The sequence below is a fragment of the Nuphar pumila genome, chromosome 9 (genome assembly GCF_984573655.1).
Source record: "Nuphar pumila chromosome 9, dmNupPumi1.hap1.1, whole genome shotgun sequence".
In the NCBI taxonomy this organism is placed as follows: Eukaryota; Viridiplantae; Streptophyta; class Magnoliopsida; order Nymphaeales; family Nymphaeaceae; genus Nuphar; species Nuphar pumila.
In genome coordinates this window covers 126,689,448-126,709,367 of record NC_143257.1, presented here as the reverse complement: position 1 = coordinate 126,709,367, position 19,920 = coordinate 126,689,448, and the positions used below count along the sequence as shown (strand labels likewise).

Here is a 19,920-nt window from a genome sequence, read left to right as displayed (position 1 = left end):
CTTAACAGGGCATGCCTCCCCGTTTTTGATGATTTTCTCGGGATCCATTTCTCGCGGTAGATCCCGTCCGCCGTCGGAGATTGACGGTGCAGGATGGCCACGGGGTTCCCTTCGGTAATTCGTCTGGATATCGGTGAGCTCGCCGCTCGATCGTCTATCTTTTCTCTCCAATTTCCTTCTTCGTAATATTTGTCATTTTATGTGATTTTTTTTCGGAATTCATCGAGGAAAAAATTGGGGCATTTTAATCACCTGCAGTGAAATTGAGAAAAACCGATTTTTTTTATGTGTGGTGGAGTTAATCTAACGGTGTCAAATCCCATCATTTAACGTTCAATATTTTCATTTCTTTTGGGAATTAGGTTTCGACTTTTTCATGTATTTTATTTTGATGGTTCGATAATTTTTTTTCAAAAAAACATTGATGATTTCATGACTTCTGGTAAGTTGGGGTTTCATTTTTTCTATGTTATGTTGATGATTTGATCTTTTCTTTTTAATCTTAATTTTAATTTTGAGAATTTAATATCAAACTAGCATTATTTAGTAGGAAATTCGTTGATGGAGAGCAGGCATTGCAAAAATCATGTTGCTGGTGCGTTTGGATGCACGAATCGCAATCGATACGGGTGCACCATATTTAGAATTCCATAAGCCTTTGAATTGATCAAAGTGAAACTCATATGTCTGTTTTTAACATGCCTGAGATGTTCAAATTCATGTTCTTTTTCTCTTATTTATGGGGTGCTTCAATGTACCCACTTATCCAGAAGACTGGGATAAGTTGGGTTTTTGTGTTTTGCTCCATAATGCAATATCCTGGACTTATGCCAGAAGTAGAGTGGTTAGATGTACCAATTTGCTCAGATGAATGGGATAAGTTGGGATATCGTTTTATGGACTATACTGCAATTCGCAGATTATCCAGTTTGTTTGGATAAGTAGTGCGGCCAAACATGCCATTATGGTAGTTTTGGTTGAGTTTGTTGTAGTTTTTGCTTGCGTGATGATCAAGGATACGGTCTTCAATTTTGTTAAGCTTGTGGTGGTCCTTCTTATAATTAGGAGGGAAGAAATTCTCGACTACCATGGAGACACTAACTCAGCATGAACCGGACTCGATGCTTGCTGCAATGTTTAGTGGCCGTCATACTGTGAACAGGGATCCAGGGGAGGTATTAGTCTATTGTTATGTTTTCAGTTATTGGTTGTTTTGTTGTTTTATACAGCAGCATCCTCTTTGTCCATAAATTGTAGTCGTCAGTAATGAAAATGCTGATTTTGTTCACTTCTTATTAAGTTCTAGTTCTTGGCTGCTCCCTTTACATGAAAAAATGCTTTGTGTAAGAGAGCAACATATCATAACTTATGCCATTTATATGGATCAGTGGAGTGCATTCAAATGCACCATTGATGCAGCAATTTTTTAAACATATAATGAAAAGATAATCGCCTTTTTTTCCTTAACTAAATCTCTAGCACAATTTGGAAATCTTTCTTGTAGTGTAAAATGTAATGACAAGTGCTTCTACTAGTTCTCTGTGAAATATTTTGGTTAATTTTGTAAATTTGAGTACGTCCTTTTTCAAATGGAGTCTGTGGTTGCATCATTGCATGTACTGTGAATATTTCAATCTTCCACTTTTGAGGTTATTGAGAGAGATTGATAGCTATCTTGCACCTTTATTTTTCTATTATTACTGAATCTTTTGCAGGGTTATGTCTTCATTGATAGGGATGGGACCCATTTTAGGCACATTTTAAACTGGTTGAGGGATGGCGTAGTTCCTGTTCTTGCAGACTCTGAGTATCCAGAGCTTCTTCGAGAAGCTGAATACTATCAGTTGCTTGTAAGTATTATTTTATAATTTTTATGTGTAGATGGCATTTCTTTTTAATGATGCTTGCCCTTTGTAATTGGGTCATTTGTTAGCATGGTTATATTCCAGACATGATGCTTCATGAAAACTTATTAATTACAATTTACAGTGGTATATTGCTGCCATACTGCTAATATCGTTTGGGTTTGTGGACTGTCAATCTTTTGATTACTTACGCATGTGACGTTGACATTGTCTATTTTTGGTCACTAGGACCTTTTTCTTTGTGAGGTCTTGGACCTCGCTTGGGTTTAGTAGAACTGCATGGTCACAGAAAATTTGATGATGCAGAAATAATGGAATATCTTGAGTCAAAGCTGACTGTCCATGTGTTCTGCTTTTGCTTTTCTAGAGAAACAAAGACATTCTAAATAATGTCAACATTTTTAGGAAAAGAACAAAGAAAATTATAACAAAACAGCTGTCCTGTCATTTTTTCTTGTATGTTTCCAAAAGCAGTGATGAAACTCTGGAGTCCTGTGCAAAGTTCGTGATACCAATAAAAAAATTTGTTGGAAGTTAATCCATTTTCCTAAATCTTTAGACTGGGTTGACTTGATGGAAGTAGTTAGATGTTCCTGTAAGGTTCTGCAGTTTCCAATTTCCATGAATCTTATAGTATTTGATAGTCTTACCGACTTTTCACATGGAGTTATTAAAACCATAGTCACAGATATGGGCAATATTTTGAAAATATAGTGATAATATTGCTGTAAAGTCATAACACTAATTAAAGGCCAAATCTGGCAATATTTTGAAAATATCAGAAATTTATATATAGCACAATATTATTGCGATAATATCATGATATTAGCTGTTATTTTTACTTTTTTTTAATTTTTTTCTATATCTTAAATATTTGTTCTTTTTCTTTTATATTTTTATTCATCTCTTTTATTATATGTGTACATTATTATCTAAACATGTTATTTTCTTATTTATTTATGCCATTTTAATATTTTTAAGCATTGAGTTTTGCCCATGATTTATCAACTAAACTTATATTATCACGAGAAATTGCCTTGCTGATATAGCTGAGACCGATGTTTGTGACTATGGTTAAAACTGACTCCTGGTTTACAATTCAGGAGTACTATTAAGTAAATATCGGTAATATTATCTCATGGACTTTCCATCAGTTATACACTATAAGTTTCGGGTCTAATCCATTTTGGTCCGCGTTCATGCTTCTGATCATGTAAGGTGCATAAAGCATGCACGCTTGTTAATGGTGTATATTTTGGAAACACATTAAATGTCAACGGGTTACCCCCAGAAAGTGTAGTTTCTCTTAAGATCATTCTTTGATTATTCTTTTACCTCTTCATACTGGGAGTGGTAAGGAAAGTGTACTGGTTTTGTGATATGAGCATATGCATTGCATTATGATGTTCTAGAGTACATTTGGTCCATATTTCAGGCTTTGGATTGGATCTATACTCTCATTTTCTAGTCTGGCCTGACGTTAAGTAATTTTTCTTTTTTAAATGTTGAAATCAGTTTAGCATATAAAATAGATGATGCTTAAGGATTTCCTTAACTAGTTTTTATCCTAACAATTTCAGGGATTTATTGAGAGTATAAATGATTTTCTGAATAGAAGGAAAGAGGATGGTACCATCAGAACTGATTTGACACGCACAGATGTTATAAAATGTATACAATCAGATCATGTTAGGTTGCGAGGTGTCAATCTTTCTGCGCTTGATCTCTCAAAATTGGTAAGATGAGAGGATGTTTGTAATTCAATTGAAGAGACTTCAATTGTACATAAAAGAATGTTTGCAGGATTTCATACACTGTTGCTCGCTGTGATTACTAATTCTGTCTGCTTTGCAAGAGAAATGTTCAATTTGTTGAATGTTTTCTACTTCTGCAGGACCTTTCAGGGGTTGACTTCAGTTTTGCATGTCTTCAGAATGTGTTTTTCTCTCATGCCAACCTGCAAGCGGCTAAATTCCGGGTTGGTTTGTTGGTTAATATAAGCATTCCACCTTTCTCTTTAACCAAGAAGGGCTCCATATAATCTTCTTTAGTTTATATCATAAGAGATTAATTTGTATTAAAATTTCCATAAATTCTCTCTCTTTTCATTTAAAGTTTTCTTTCCAGAAAAGGTAGATTGTTATTGTATGATTTTTTGATTCATTTCTCATACAGTCACTTGATATTTTGTGTCACGTCTTTAACAGGATGTTGAAGCTGCTGGATCCATTTTTCTCAATGCAACACTGCGTGAGTAAGACTCTGTTCTGATCCCATGGAACATTACTCTTATTTCCACACAGTTTATCATGATGAATTTGTGTTTTTGTGTGAAATTCTGAAGAATAGTTTTATTATTAGCTACTGATGCACACATTACGGCTTATGAAGATGAACTTGTGTTTTTGTGTCAAATTTGACAGAATAGTTTTATCATTAGCTACTGATGCACACATTATCTTAAAAACGGATTATCTTAATAAGGGACTTCTTGTACTTGAAATAGAAAGTCAGGTCCAGTAAAGATCTTTCATGTTAAGAACTGCAAGGTGCCAGGCAAGGGCGTAGCTAGGGGGGGGGGCAGGACTGGGCTGTAGCCCAGTCCTGCCTCCCGAAACAGTTAATTTTTTTTTTTTTTAAAAAGCCCAGTCCTAGCCCAGCCCTGATTCCATATGAAATAGATTTTTATCCATTTTTGTAGCCCAGTCCAGTCCTAGCCCAGCCCTGACTGCAGCAAATAGTTTGATTTGTCCATATGAAATAGATTTTTATTAATAATTCTAGCCATTTTTTATTTTATCTCAAAAAAAAAAATTTCGGGGGCGCTGCGCTGCCCCTGAACCCCCGACTATCGCACAAATAAATTTTTTTTTGCTACACCCCTGTTTGCCCCCCCCCCCCCCCCCCCCCTCACATGAATCCTAGCTACGCCCCTGGTGCCAGGGGATGGTACAATTACAGTCATGAGTTGAATGTGCTAGTATAGCCAAAGTTACACAATGCCACTTTATTTGGTTAATCACAGTGTGTTGTGGTTTGAATCAATATTATTAGCAATAACAATAATAACAGCAGCAGCAATACTGATAATAAATTAGAATATGTATCACCATCAATAATATTGTTATGTTGACTCTGCCCAATATCTAGGGATGGCAGTGGGACCAGGGTGGGGGCAGGGGACAAGGTCTCCACCCCGCCCCGCCTCAAAATTTTGCCCTCCATCCCTGCCTTCATCACCATTTGGATTTTGATTTTAGCCTCCATCCCGGGTCCATTCCCCGTTTCATGTCCTCCATCCTCGGTCCAAACAGGGCGAGGCGGGGGCAGGGCCCCGTTTCCCCGGTCCTTCCGTCGTTTCCGCCTTCCGCCTTCCACCATTAGAGGGAGAGGAGAAAAATGTGAGCTCACACGGCTCGTTAGAAGAAGGAGAGAAGACAAATTCAAGAAAGGGTTTTACGTTAGGGTTAAAAATATATATAGATAAGATTTTATAATATGTATAAGGGTATAATAGTAATTTCCTTAACGGAGATCTTAGTTGTCATAGGTGCTAGGCAGAGCCTAGGTGGTGAGCCCCTAAAAAGACTAGGCGGTAACATGTATACAACATAAAATCAATTAACAATAAGCAATAGACAAATAATAACATGTTGTCGAACACTGTAAAACAATTATATTACATAAAAATAGTCAAACAGATAACTCATACACTTTTAAATTATATATGAATTAAGTGCATATATATCTAATATAAACATATAATATTGTAAATTTATAATATATGTTTATGATATATTAATATGTATAATTATATGCAATTACACAAAAAACATTATGTGTGTGCAACTGCACATCAGACCGAGAGATTACCATGTCCCTGTGGCTTAGGCATGAACAGCCTAGGTAAAAAAAACAGGGCCCTACCACCTAGACCCATAAGCCTAGGCGGTGGCCCTACGCCTAGCCAGCCTAGGCGCAACTTTTGACAACTAAGACGGGGATTGGGGATGGGGCGGGGGTGAGAGTAAGTCCATCCTCACCTCCATCGCCGCACGAGTTTTGATTTTAACCTCCATCCCTGGTCCATTTTCCATTTCATGTCCTCCATCCCCGGTCCAAACGGGGCGAGGCGAGGCGAGGCGGGCCCCCGTTCCTCCCGGTCCACTGTCATCCCTACCAATATCTATTATATAGCATGTGGTCCCCTCTTCTCTCTAGATTAATGAGTTTGATCTCTTAGTCAGGTAAGTCTTCTGTAGGGAAATCAGTCACAGTACAGAATATTGTTGTCCCTTGATATTCATTACTTTATGTAGTCACTCTATCATGTTTCATTGAAACAGCCATGATTTGCTTGTCCATGTTGGCATTTTCTGCTCTTTTTCTGGGGTTGCATTTCCTGAAACTATTCCTGTGATATGGTTGGCATATTTTTAGGTATTTGATGGTAGTATTGTTATATATATATATATATATATATATATATATATATATATATATATATATATATATATATATATATATATATATATATATATATATATATATATATATATATATATATATGTGTGTGTGTGTGTGTGTGTGTGTGTGTGTGTGTGTGTGTTTTCTTATATATACATATATTTGGTATATGATATACTTGTAGATTGTATTTTAGGAACTCATGTATTTCTGTTTTTTATTTTTATTTTTGTTTTTTATCCTCTTTTTTAGGGGATTTTTACTCACTATGTGCTAGCCATTAGGCTAGGTCTAATGACTAGCTAGTTAGCCGCTAGACCAAGCCAACGGCTAAGCCGTTGGGACTAGCCCAATGTCTAGTCCTCTCTCTTTTCTTGTATATATATGGGGTTAAACCCCCTTGTAATAACATGCTTCTCTTGAGCATTTTATGGTTAATAAAATAATATTTGTTATATTGTGTATTAAGCCCATTAGTGGCTTGTGTGTGTGCTCTTGAGTGATTGTTCTTGCCCTTAGTGGCTTATGTGCACTTCCCATAGTTGACTTGTGTTTCTGCACTTTTTGCCTATTTTCATTACAAGTACCATGTTCATTTCTTCTCCTTTATATAAACAGTCATTTAGGCTTTCAAACACCTCTGTGTTCAAGGAATTGCTAATGTCACTTTGCTGTTATGGAACTGCTATGGGACAGGTCTTATGTATCTTTTTAACCAAACGTAATTATTTCCCACTAAAGGGTCCATATATACAAGAGTTTCCAACTCTTTAACATGCACAATGATTGTCTTACTAGTACAGTATTCATTGACAGACTTCCAAATTGAGAATCTGGATATATTATTGACACTACATATCAGCAAACACTTCATATGTATGTAGACTATACATCTGTATATTTCTGTACTTATTTATTTATGGGCTTAGACTTAATGCTGCTAATAGTGCCATGTTATCTAGTAAGCCCCATTATTTCTCCAACACCGTATTGCATGCTTCTGAATTGGACCCATAGATATGATCTCCATATTTTATTTTGTGGAAAACATGTACTAGATCAGGAAATTTGATGTTCAGACAGGTCTCTAAAGAAATTTAAAAATGAATGGTTGGTATTGACCAAAAATTGAAAATTAAAAAGTCGGGGTTTTCACATGGAAATGATTTGATCTAAAGCATTTTTTTTTAGTAAAAAATCCGTGATGCACGCATCTATAGCTTCTATGAAGTGTTTGATAAACACATCTACAGCTGTGTATATGAGTACTTCAAAAATGTCCGTTATATGTGTCAGTGCTGGTACTTCTGGCTGCTGGTGCTGGGTGCTGCTACACAGACGTACTGTATAATATGCCCTGTGGATTACATGTTTCTGTAAATATTTTGTGTTCTACATTTTTTTTATATGTCGATTGGCCTCTTCATTTACATATTATGCATGCAATATGCACAACTCAGACATGCCCTTGTACCTTTTTTGTAAAACAACTGTCCCATACCAGCAATATTTCTGTTGTATCACATGCCAGCACCTGTACCCGTGTGACAGAGATCTACAGGGTTTGAATAAGTTAATAACACTTGCAACTATGTTTCTCTTCTTGAGTGTATGGTACTACTGATTATGTGTGTATTTATGTTTGGTGTGGTTCTGGGGATAATGTTTAGTCATTGGTGGACATTAGGAAGTTCAAGTTTTATGGCCCCTTATTAATTTCTCTCAACGGTACAAATCGGTCTTATGTTTCTCTATGGAAAATTGATATCTAATTTTATATTCTTTTAAACTTACTGAAATTCCAGTGGTCGTGTCAGTTATTGTGGGTAGGGGTGCACAACGAGCTGATCTAACCCGAGCTCAGCTTGTTTAAGCTCAGCTCGAGCTTGTTTGTGAAGATAAATGAGCCGAGTTTGAACGTCAGACTAGACTCGGCCTAGATAAACGAGCCGAGCTTGATCAAGGCACTAAGCTCGAAAAGCTCGGTTAGGCTTGGTCTGGTATTGTGTATGTGATACAAAAATCAATTTTTGCCTTAATGAGCAGGGCTAATGCTTTTTGTCAAAAGGTAATTAATGCTCTGTCCTTTGTATCAGAAAAGGAGGCCTACCCTACGAGGCCTTGTATCCGTTTATATAAAAAGGTGAATAACGTTACTTAATGTACTTTTTCTCTGTCCTTTGTATCAGAAAAGGACAACCTACTCTAGTGGTGAGGCCTTGTACCTTTTTGTAGAGGTGTCAGGTTAAATCCCGTCCTTGAAAACCTTAAAATACATTTTTTTGTAATACGGTCAAGCTCGGCTCAACTCGAGCTCGGAACTGAGCCGAGCTTGGACAATTTTGTTCAAGCTCGACTCTGAGCTCAAGCTGAGTTTGATCCGACATATTTCTGGCCGAGCCGAGCTTGAAGAGCCCAAGCTTGGCTCGTGCTCGGCTTGTGTGCACCCCTAATTGTGGGGCACCATGTGGTATTTGAAAGCTGTTAACAGGGAAAGTTTTGGTGAACTTGTTAACTTCCATTAAAACCATCGAGTGTTAACAAGCTCTTATTTATTTCGATTAATAACAAAAATGTTAATTGCTGCTTTGTATGGCTCTAATATTGGCAACCCTTGTGTGTGTGTGTGTGTGCAATCATTTGCTCGTAACAATCCTGTTGTCATTCTAGGGCATCTGAATGCAGCTGATGTGCATCATATCTTGATATGATTGAGGATGCCAAGTATACTGGCTGTCCTAAGGAGCATACTGACTTCACTGGTTATCTTGGAGTCCTTGACTTCTAATCTTCTTTGCTTTATGCATGTAACAGCTGTTGTTATCAGTATTTATGCATGTAATAAATTTATTACTACTAAATTTCTTGGAAGTCTTAGTACAGAATTATGAGGCTACTGCTGAGAGTGTTACTGTTGAACATCTTGTACCATCTTATAATATGATACAATGATTAGATTCCTTCACTTGCCATTATAGATGTTCATTCAAAAATAGAATTATTAAAAAAATTATATTGTTGCCTAGGGTAGGTGTGAATTTACTGGAGCGAATCTCCAAGGAGCTGTATTAGCTGGTGCTTGCCTTCAGAGTGCAAATTTGCAAGGTAACGAACCTATACATTTCTGTTTGTGCTGGTTCCTTGATTGTGAAAGATGGATATCATGACCGAGACTTTCATGAATGACAATACCCTTCCTGCTGCTCAGATCCTTTTTCACCATGGTTGATAATATATTTCCTTTAATTATGTTCATTTTTGAATGTTCAGTTATAAGATGGTTGAGGAAAACTAAACCAATCAAAGAATAAAAAAGAATCATAATTATGAAATATGACTTTTTTCATTTTCCAAATAAGGTTTTTCGAGTCTTGGTCTTCTCCAGTGGTTCTTGTATTCAGGCTACTGTCATCTCAACAGCATCTATTGCCCTTTGTAAAATGTGCTGTAGACATTTGTTTTAGTGCTCATTTATACGTAGTAATCGTTGAAGCACCTTTCCCAGCAATTTGGCTTCCAAATGTTTGGTATTCTTACTCCCTGTTTGGATCTGTTTTTATTTATTGTTTACATGCATAAATTAAATCGCATTTCATAAAGAAGAATGTTGCCTTTATTTTTAACCAGGTGAATGTTTGGATTACCAATTATTTAAACTAAAATGAAAAGAAAAAGAGGCAAGTATGATAGTGATGGTGATGGAGGTGGTGATGGTGATGGAGGTAGTGGTGGTGATGTTGGTGATGATGGAGGAGGTGGTGATGGTAGTGATGAGGTGGTCATGGTGATGGTGGTGGCGATGGTGATGGTGGTGGTGGTGGTAGTGGTGTTGGTGATATTGATGATGGTGGTGGTGGTGATGTTGGTGAGATGTAAGAAAATAAGTAATTGTAAAAAAAATGTAGGTCGCTCCCTATTTTTGAAAACATCACATGATTTCTTACTAAATTTATAAAAGCTCTTTAAAAAAAAATAAAAGTAGAAGATCCAAACACCAAAACTTGCTATTTAAAATAACTATAAATGGCATGGAGCCATTTATAAAGGGATCCAAAAGGGGGCTTAGTTTTCTTACTAGTTCATAGTGAAATGGTTTTTACTTTTTATCATTTCATGAAGCTTCTGGACCCATCTCTTGGTACATTTTTGCAATATTGGCATTATGATTATGCATATCACATCAGTATACTTTTATGGAACTAAGCATCAATCTAATCCATCAGTCAGTTTTTTTGGTATTTCTGACTTGCTAAATAGGGGTTTTTTAGAGGGTGTTTGCATGACAGGACCGAGGCTGCTGGGACGCCTGCATCCAGGGACACAAAAGTCAGATCCCAAGGGGGTTTAACTTTTATTCCCATGATTTGGGGACAAAGTGGCCCCAGCGGGGGCCATTTTGTGCACACCCTGGGGCCTGCAAATGTGGGACAACCCCGTCTGCGGGACACAATCATCTCCCAGATGATTTTGTCCTGCATATTGAACAGCCCCTTAGTGCCACTGGATGTCCTCTTCGGAAACCAGATAAGTGATAAACTGCTTGATATGATAATTTCTACTCAAGATAATCTTTCTGGTTGTCCATTGCCCTACTAAGCATTCACTATTTTGTCGTATCTCATGTACCTCATTTCAAGCATCTCCATTGTCATAAAACCTATCCGGTTTCCTTGCAATTTATAGGAATAATTTTTTTTTTATTTCAGTTCATACTTGTGATAGTAAACATAATACATTTCGTTCATCTCAGTAAATCATGTTTCATTATTTTCTTCAGATGCTTGCTTGACACAATGTAGCCTCCATGGAGCAAACCTTCGTAGTGCACACTTGCAGGTGCTTTTTCTCTCTTTCATGCTTGATTAAAAACGTAAAAAGATGTCTTCCATTTAGTTCTGAGTAACAAAACTGCTTTATTGGTTACATTTTGCAGAGTTTGTTTTGCAAATCTTTCTATTTATGCCACCTGAAAGGCATGAATTGTAATTTGATTTACTTAATACTGATTTTCAATACTATGTATTCGGTATTCCTATTGGACTAATAGGACCACAAGTTCTAAGCTGAAGTGCAAAATGCTAACTTGATTGCTTTTCATGTCAAGATATTTCATCTTAACATCTTTTATGGTAGTAGTTTCCACTGAACCTGGTTACAGTTTTTACTACTGGCTGAATAGGCATTTGGAATGACTTAATGATGTGCTAGCATAAGTTCTGCATCTAGTTATATATGCACAACTTGGTAGGGACATACAGGAGGTTGTCCAGGCAAGGATCTCCTGGATTGCATGGAGGATTCATGTGGTACCAGAGTAAAATTTTTCCATCTTTTTAAATTTGTTACCATACATACCATTATGTCATGATTCTCTATGTTTCTTGCTTTTGGATTTTAATTGGCAATCTCTAGAGGCTTAAGCCTGCGGTCTACCATGTCTCTCTGTAAAATTTCATAGCATGTGGGCCATCTTAACTTAATTTACATCTTCATCCAGATACTAAATGGTAATTTTGCTATTATTGTATTGCTTTCACATTTAGAAATACTAGATACTTCTTGTTTTTGAAAAGTTCTGCTTTACTAATTGACGTGCCGGATCATTCTATTTGTTAGTGCAAAACGATATTGAACGTCCTTGTGTTTTCCTTCTGTTTGTTGCTTCAGACTGCTGATCTTACAGATGCCAACCTTGAAGGAGCTAATCTCGAAGGTGCTAATTTAAAGGTGATGCTACTTTCAGAAAATGCCATTACTAGTTAGTTGTGTCAGATGTAAGAAGTCAAGTTGAAACCAACCAACTCTACCTACTTGTTCAACGTGGTGCAGGTCAAACGAAAGATCTGAGTTGTCTCACATGCTTGTGTGCTTTTAGATTTTCCCAGCTCACATTCTCTCTTTGCATGGCGTACAAACTGTCAACTTTTCCAAATTCATTGCAAGCCTTGGACTTGCCAACTGTTGTACTGCAGTCGGGTGGGTTCCCCACCTGCTAAGTTTTCCCTGGGCTTCTTGAGATGAATCTGTGATGGCCTGTGGAAAGAAATTGAAGGCATTCAACATGCATGCAGTCTCCTTGTATCTTCTGATCACTTGTCGCCTCACTGACTCATAGGTCATTTGTTTCCTTTGCCATGCACAGGGTGCGAAGCTGTATCGTGCTAACTTGCAACGTGCAAATCTTCAGAGGGCTTACTTGCGACAAGTTGATTTAAGGGAGACGGTCAGTACTTGAAAAATGGCCATCCTTTATGATATTTCAAACCACTTATGTGGAATGATTCTGAAAGAATCTGTAAATTTCCCTTGAGCATTAATACTAATGCTTGTTTTACTATGTTGCATGAGAATTCAGAAATTGGATGGTGCCAAGTTGGAGGGAGCTAATTTGGTGGGTACAATCAGATGATATGATTCAGCTGTTAAAGTTACATGGCTTATATCCAGCATGAGTATGATGTTGAGATTTGCTTTTATTGTTAAAATTTGGTGTTTGGCACTTCACGAACAAAATATAGGGGCGGGAAAGGCCCTTCTATGCTCAAGGAAAATTTACAGGTGGCATTATCATGTCAAGCTATTTGAGTTTGAGTGGCTAGCTCAGCTGGTCTGCTGTTTGATGTATCTATATGTTTCTATTTATGTTGGATTTCTTTATATCGATGGGTAAACTTGTTTTATATATTTAGTGATGAAGCTTACCATGTGAAAGTTGCATATAAAGCATTTTACTTGTAAAATTTATGTTACTTGTTTTATAAACTTTCAAGCCAGGCTTAAGTCCATATACTACTCGAATGTTGTGTGTGCGACTTGATTAGCCATTGGGCTTAACATGGTAGGCCCGTCAGTACCGGATACCGTCGGCCTGGTGACCTGACCCCTTGACATATGGGTCACCGAATCAAGATACCTGGCACAACATTTGATTGTTTGAAGAAGATAAAACCAAGGCTAGATCAGGATGTGGACCTAGTTCCTTGTAAACCAGGTCCATCTTAATCCAGATCGCGTCTGAAAGTTGGATCCAGATACGTTCAGATCTTGCTTATTGGCAGTTCTATGCAGGATGAGAGACAATGACTGGCCTTTTGAGAGTTGGATTATGGTTTTTGTGGAAGCTTTATCTCGTCATGTGGATCTATTAGGAAATCTCCAGAGTCTTATCACTCGGTCCAGGTGTGGGCCCCATGCCTTGATCTGCTACTAGGGGTGGCCATCAGGCTGGCCCGATTAGGACCTGACAGGCCTGACCCAGGTATAATCGGGCTCAGACCTGGCCCTTTAGACCCGACCTAGTTATAGGGCTGGGTCTGTCAGGCCCTGTGCACTTTGCAAATGGGCCCGGCCTGATGGCCGCCCCTATCCGCAACCCTCCCTCAAATGGAGGATCTCAGATCTTAACATAGGCCGAAACCAAGCCACCCTTCCCCACAATCCAACGACTTAAAGTCTGATGGAGGGGGTCAGACTAGAGATCCTCAGATCTCTGGTCAAGATTCATTGGATTTGAGATCCGAGGGATTCAAACGCAGCCGTAGGAGGTTTTCAAAATACCATGGGTAAAGCATAAAGCAATTTTTTTCATGATATGGTCCCAAGTCTGGAAACTAGGCGAGAAACTTGGAATATGCTTGGATGGATTGGGCTAAGTCCAAGATGATTAATCATCTTACACACGGCGAGACTATTTCAAAACCAAGGGCTTGGCTTATGTGATTCAGCTGACTCACCCCAATTGAAGCTCGACACAGCTAAGTTTGACTCGGGCAACGTTTGGAAGTGGGAAAGTTAGAGAAAGATTTCCCTTTATATGTGAAGCTATAAGAAAATTTTTTCTGAGAAGTTGCATTTTCCTCTGTACCTATGAAAATTTTCTCAAGGGGTGAAGAAATATTTCCGCATACTAAAAATGTTATCCTATCGAAATTTTCCCACTTCCAACTGAGACTAGAGACATCAGAGACTGGAACTGTTTCAGGGGAATAAAAGTACAAAAGATAAAGTGGATTTCAGCTCACCCTCATGAGAGAGAGAGAGAGAGAGAGAGACAGAGACAGAGAGACAGAGACAGAGACAGAGACAGAGCCGTGGTATTCACCAAACCAGGGACGGTTTTTCACCAAAATTTTCTTCAATAAAACATGGTTCAGCATATGCTTTGAAAAAGTGCAAGGTGTGAACCAAGATAATTTCAAAAAGGGCGCGTATCGTTATCCGAATCCTTGGATCTGCCCCCTTTTTATTTTTGAACAAAGGTGGGGCCAGCTTGAGTCATTGCTGCTTTGAAGAATGGATCACTGGGCAGACCAGAGAATAGAGAGGGACATTGGTCCAACCACCAAAATCTCCTTTTAATCCTAACCTTTCTTGGTGGAGGGTTGTACTTAGCAAAATATGGTTAAACATAATATTATTAAATTAATTATGAACACCAACGGTCCAATGCCAATTGAGGTTGCATTGTCTTAATGTAGATAATTAGGTTAGAAAGTCAAAACCGACCCGCACGTGAAAAGTGCCAGATTGCTGCTTAAATTGCCATTAGATTGGGTCGCAATTGTAGGCTGGTTTAGACCCTGAAAATGGATCAACATTGACATCATGTGGACCAAGCAAATGCAGATTGGATCATCTCTCTCTCTCTCTCTCTCACACACACACACACACACACACATAAGGGAGTAGCTGCTCACAGCTTAGCTATCCCTGCCTACGCGAGCCAACAAGCACGTGCCAAAACATGTTTGATAGCTTATGCTTTTTTGATGGACGATTCCAACTCTCTGAAGGTCAGATTTGCTTAGTGCTCTTTTAGAGACAATGATCTCACATTTTGCTGATTACTTTAGAAATAAAGTTTTATTCTTTGGGGATTTAATTAGAGAACCTCAAATTCTGCTTTTGTTGAAGGAGAATGTTTGCCTTTGTTAACATCCATTCAACAAGGAGTGCATGTGTGCATCATTTCAAATAATAAAACATTGATGCAGTTCGGTGATGACTGCTACAAAAAGTCGTCATACATCAGCCCATGCTTAGGTTTTGGCAAATGCTTTCATCTGAGATTGGTGTTTTGCTAAAGGGGCCATTGCTGGCCATGAGCTATGTTCTTTTTTTTTCTTATATCGCGTAATAATTTATTATGAAAAATAAACCACCAGATTGGCTAGATTTTTTGTAAATTTTTTGTTCTTTAATATAGATTTGCGATAACCCCATCGTTTTTTTTTAAATCCAGATTTACACCAGACCTGTTGTGTGAACAAGGCCTACTATGCCAGACTTGGAATCAATTGAGCCACTTGGTTAGGAAACAATTGATTATTTCACAACTAGAATGGGTCCTTTTGGCATCATGTTGTTCATGGTTGGATATACACAAGATTCTTGATTATGCATTATTTAAAAATGAAGCTAACTTCTTCTTTTTTGCATAAGACAACTGGAATGTTATGGTGATGTGTAGATGTCTACATGCACCCAAACACACCAAAAATGCACCCAATGGATCCTATTAAAATACTATATTTGTGGCAGCATTGATGAAGCCTCCATGATAAGAATGATTGGCATGATGTCAAAGTGAAAAAAGATAAATTACATGCAATGTCCGTCCACCTCAAGATGAACGGCTATCAGAATGTTGTTCTAAGCGTTCACGATAGAGGCTGGAAAGTTTTTAGAGAAAGACAGAAAGAACGGAACAGATTTGTTCCTCCTTTTCCATGTAAATATTTTGAACAATGTATTGAAAATTCACCAGTTTTTCTCCTAAGGCTGTGCAGTGAGCCATGTTGGGATCGGGCTTGTTCGTTTAGTAAAAATGACCCAAGTTTTTTTTTTTTGATAGGTTGGTTGAGGGGATAACTAATTTGGGTTTCGGACCCAAGACCCGCAGTTATGATAGTGTGACCTAACCACCCAGTTCCCTCATTCGGTTATAAGCTCATGATCATTTTCTTAAATGAGTTTGAACACGAGCTAATTAATTATGATCTTAATTAACAGGATAAGTTTTTAATATATGCATGTATTGTGTGAACATTGTAGTCATAGTCACAAATCTCGTTCGCAAGAAAATCTTGGCCAGAGAAAGTCTTGTGATAAATTAAAAAATCTGGTTCTTCTTTAAGGAAATCACGGAAAAATGTTGGTACTAAAAAATATAAAATATATAAATATATTCAAAAAATACAAAAACAGAAAAACATTTTTAGCATGTTAAAAGCACAAAGCAGCTATTTTTTAGATATAAGGCTTTAAATGGCAAAAATATACCGATGATATTTGTACCCATGATTGTACTTTATAGTGAGAAGTAGTGCTCGCTAGCCTCCTTTTTTTCTCATTAAGTCAACAAATATATTTTTATTTTGTTATTAAAGAGCTTGAGTCATGCCTTAGCTGAGGCTGTCAATGGATCGGGTTTGTATCGGGTACTTGACTTGACCCGAACCCTAATTTTCAAGAATGGGTATAAAAAGTGTCGATGAATAATAATATTCAGGTTAATTTACCCAAATCAACCCGACCTTAGCAATATGTTGGCCGGTTTGAGTTATGATTGTTTGCGGGTACCCAAGCCAACCTGAATTTTTTGCTGGCTACCCGACCCGGCCCCAGTGTTTTATATGCATTTTTTAGTAAAAGTAAAATTTGCGGGGCGGGGCGGGTAATTGGCCCTTTAGGGCCATATCCAATCAAGAGTCCGTTAACGGATCACGTCCCCTCGGATTCCGTAACGGGCTCCTTCCACGTTTCATAACCGTTCGTGGGTTATAAAAGCGTGGTCAGGGGTGGGGTTACGTAGAGACGGAGACAGACGATTTCTGAAGAAGCATTCTGCGATTTCCCTTCTCTCTCTCTTTTTCCTGTGAGTTATCCCGAAAGGGGTTGTTCTGCAACTGTGGTTCAAAGAGGCTGTTTTCGAAGGACGATCCGCCGGAGTGCACCGTTCGGTTCGTCGTGGCTATTGTATCCTGGGGGAAGGACGCCGGACCCTGATCTGCACAGTATGTGGGGGCGAATCTTCTCTAAGGGGAGTACTTTCGTACGCCTTAGCCTGCTGCATATTCTAAACATGTGCATGTTGTTTTCTTTATGTTCTGTGCCTGTGTTTGTTTATATGCTTACGTCTGGATTTTGGTCTGATGCGAAAAATGCCATGCTTGCTCCCTGTTACTGTTTCGGTCGCCTGTTAATCATGTTATTTACACTTGTATTTCTTGTTTTATTTCGTGTTTTATATCATGATGACGATTGTGAAACTGTGTGATCTGAAAAATGATCCAACACCTGATACATGATTGTTTGATTCCAGCAATCATCTAGGCTAGTCCCATCAATAATGCCCTAGCATCCCATCTGTTCATTGGCTTATTGGAGTCCGATTGATAGAGTACGTACGTAGAAATTGTTGGCAATGATGAATGAGTGTTTCGAATAGTAGATCAAGAACTCCAACTTTGTCCAGAAGATGGCTTTTCTCTGGCCCCCAAGACCGGCCCATAGACCACAACAAAGACACCTTCTCCCCCCCCATTCAGAAGTCCCGGGAAGGAGGCAACCACGTGAAACCGGCTGGACAGTAGAGACGTAGGTTGTCCCAGTCCCCCCTCCCCATAAGCAAAATACCTCCAGATCTGCGATGGCAAATATAAAATCTACGTAATATGATAAGCTATAATTATGATAAGTTTTCAATCTTGATAAACATCTCATAAATTCAATATGGATTTTATATTCAAATTAACTATAACCGAAAACTTTAAAAAATGCATAACACAAAGTAGATCCAAATGGATCTTTATAGACCCCGATTCTTCTGCTTCGCTCATCCCAACCTTGACATTGCATAGAAAACTCAAAAACCAGCCATCACATAGGACATTCAAAATCCAGCAAAATTATGGATTTTGAAGCATAGATAGATAATATGACCCCACCATTCCGGATATATATCACGTATGAAATTCAAAACCTAGATTTTTTTTGGATTTTTGTATGAAAATGGAAATCCAGCTAATGTATGCAGAAAATTCAAAATCTATGAAACATCTAGATATTTGTATGCATTTATAACTTCCCTGTTTGTAAAGAAGATCTAAATGATTGCTAGTGTGACTTTATTTGGGGGGTCCCAAAGGGTGACTCATTTTACTTTATGATGTCCGTTAAAGATGGCAATCCAGCTACTGTGTAGGAATTTCAAAATCTATGTTTGCATATTGAAATAGATGGACATGAACCGACGGTGAGTGCATTTTAAAAGAGACACACCCATTCAGATCGCACAATATTTATCTGCAATGAGGTAGAAGACACCTTTATAAGTAATTCACACTTTAGAGTAATGATGTAGAATTCATATTCATTCGTTATATTTTATATATTATCATTAGTTACGAATAACCAAATATTAACGTCGTGCAAAACAAGATGCACTCTGTGAAGATTGAAAGTGATGAAACATGTTCTTCACAACGAGGCTCATCGAATATACACTTCAAATATCCTCAAATATACATCCATTCAAATATAAACATGCACTTCTCCAACCTCCTTAAATATTCAACTTTAAACATACATTTAAATATAAACATACACTTCAAAAAATAAACACACTTCTCCAACCCCCTTAAACATTTATCCTCTTCAACTAACTCAAACATTCAACTTCAAACATAGATTCAAATATAAACATACACTTAAAAAAAACACTTCTCCAACCTCCTCAAACATTCATTCTCTCTAACCCCCTTTAACATTCAACTTCAAACATATATTCAAATATAAGCGTACACTTCAAAAAATAAACATATTTTTCTAACCTCCTTAAACATTCATCTTCTCCAATATCCTCAAACATTCAACTTCAAACATACATTCAAATATAAACATATACTTTAAAAAACACACTTCTCCAACCTCTTCAAATATATCTTCCCTAACCTCCTCAAACATTCAACTTCAAACATACACTTCAAAAAATAAACACACTTTTCTAACCTCCTCAAACATTCATCCTCTCCAACCCCCTCAAACATTCAACTTCAAACATACATTCAAATATAAATATACACTTCAAAAAACAAATATGCATCATCTTCAAACCCCTCCCTTACATCATCTTCAAACCTACAACAAATACACTTCAAGAATGACTACAATCTAACAATTTAATTATGAACACTTACATGAGAATCCAAAAAATATAAAGATAACATTAATAAAACATATTTTTACATTAAGAGGATATCGACTTCAATTCAATAAATATATATAAAGATATATGTATATATTAGTTTATATATATTTAAAATCGATATATATAATCAATTTTACACTAACTATAATAGAAAAAGATTTAATACAAACCAAACATAAAAAAAAAAAACTATAAACAAACACATGTTCTTAAAACATAACATGACATCAAAAACTACAATATGTTCATCCAATAAATATATATAGCGGTCTCATCTATGAGAAAATAAGAGAGATCTAGGATGGGGGATTCTATCTGAGCAAATCTATGAAAGTTTGCATCTGCTCTCTGAACTTCCTATTATCTTCTTTGTCTCGC

General features: G+C 37.3%; 1 protein-coding gene across 2 annotated transcripts; it reads left to right on the top strand.

Moving 5' to 3' along the window:
- On the top strand, positions 1-13,020 carry LOC149829365 (FH protein interacting protein FIP2-like). Of its 2 annotated transcripts, XM_090017355.1 has the most exons (12): positions 100-133; positions 548-595; positions 1,066-1,175; positions 1,716-1,850; positions 3,446-3,601; positions 3,760-3,843; positions 4,073-4,119; positions 9,364-9,437; positions 11,110-11,168; positions 12,000-12,059; positions 12,475-12,555; positions 12,688-13,020. In XM_090017355.1, exons 2-12 carry the CDS (start codon positions 562-564, stop codon positions 12,739-12,741), a joined length of 894 nt encoding a protein of 297 aa, XP_089873481.1. In that variant the 5' UTR covers positions 100-133; positions 548-561; the 3' UTR covers positions 12,742-13,020. The 2 variants fall into 2 exon arrangements, with proteins under 2 accessions (XP_089873480.1, XP_089873481.1); XM_090017354.1 differs by lacking the exon at positions 548-595 and having other exon boundaries at positions 1-133.
- Positions 13,021-19,920: the final 6,900 nt, after the last annotated feature.

Bases quoted from the DNA above. Each gene is read 5' to 3' on its own strand.
- LOC149829365 (XM_090017354.1), top strand. From the start codon at position 94: ATGGCCACGGGGTTCCCTTCGGTAATTCGTCTGGATATCG. The intron at 134-1,065 runs GTGAGCTCGCCG...TCTTATAATTAG, and splicing joins GGTAATTCGTCTGGATATCG to GAGGGAAGAAATTCTCGACT. The intron at 12,060-12,474 runs GTGATGCTACTT...TGCCATGCACAG, and splicing joins TCGAAGGTGCTAATTTAAAG to GGTGCGAAGCTGTATCGTGC.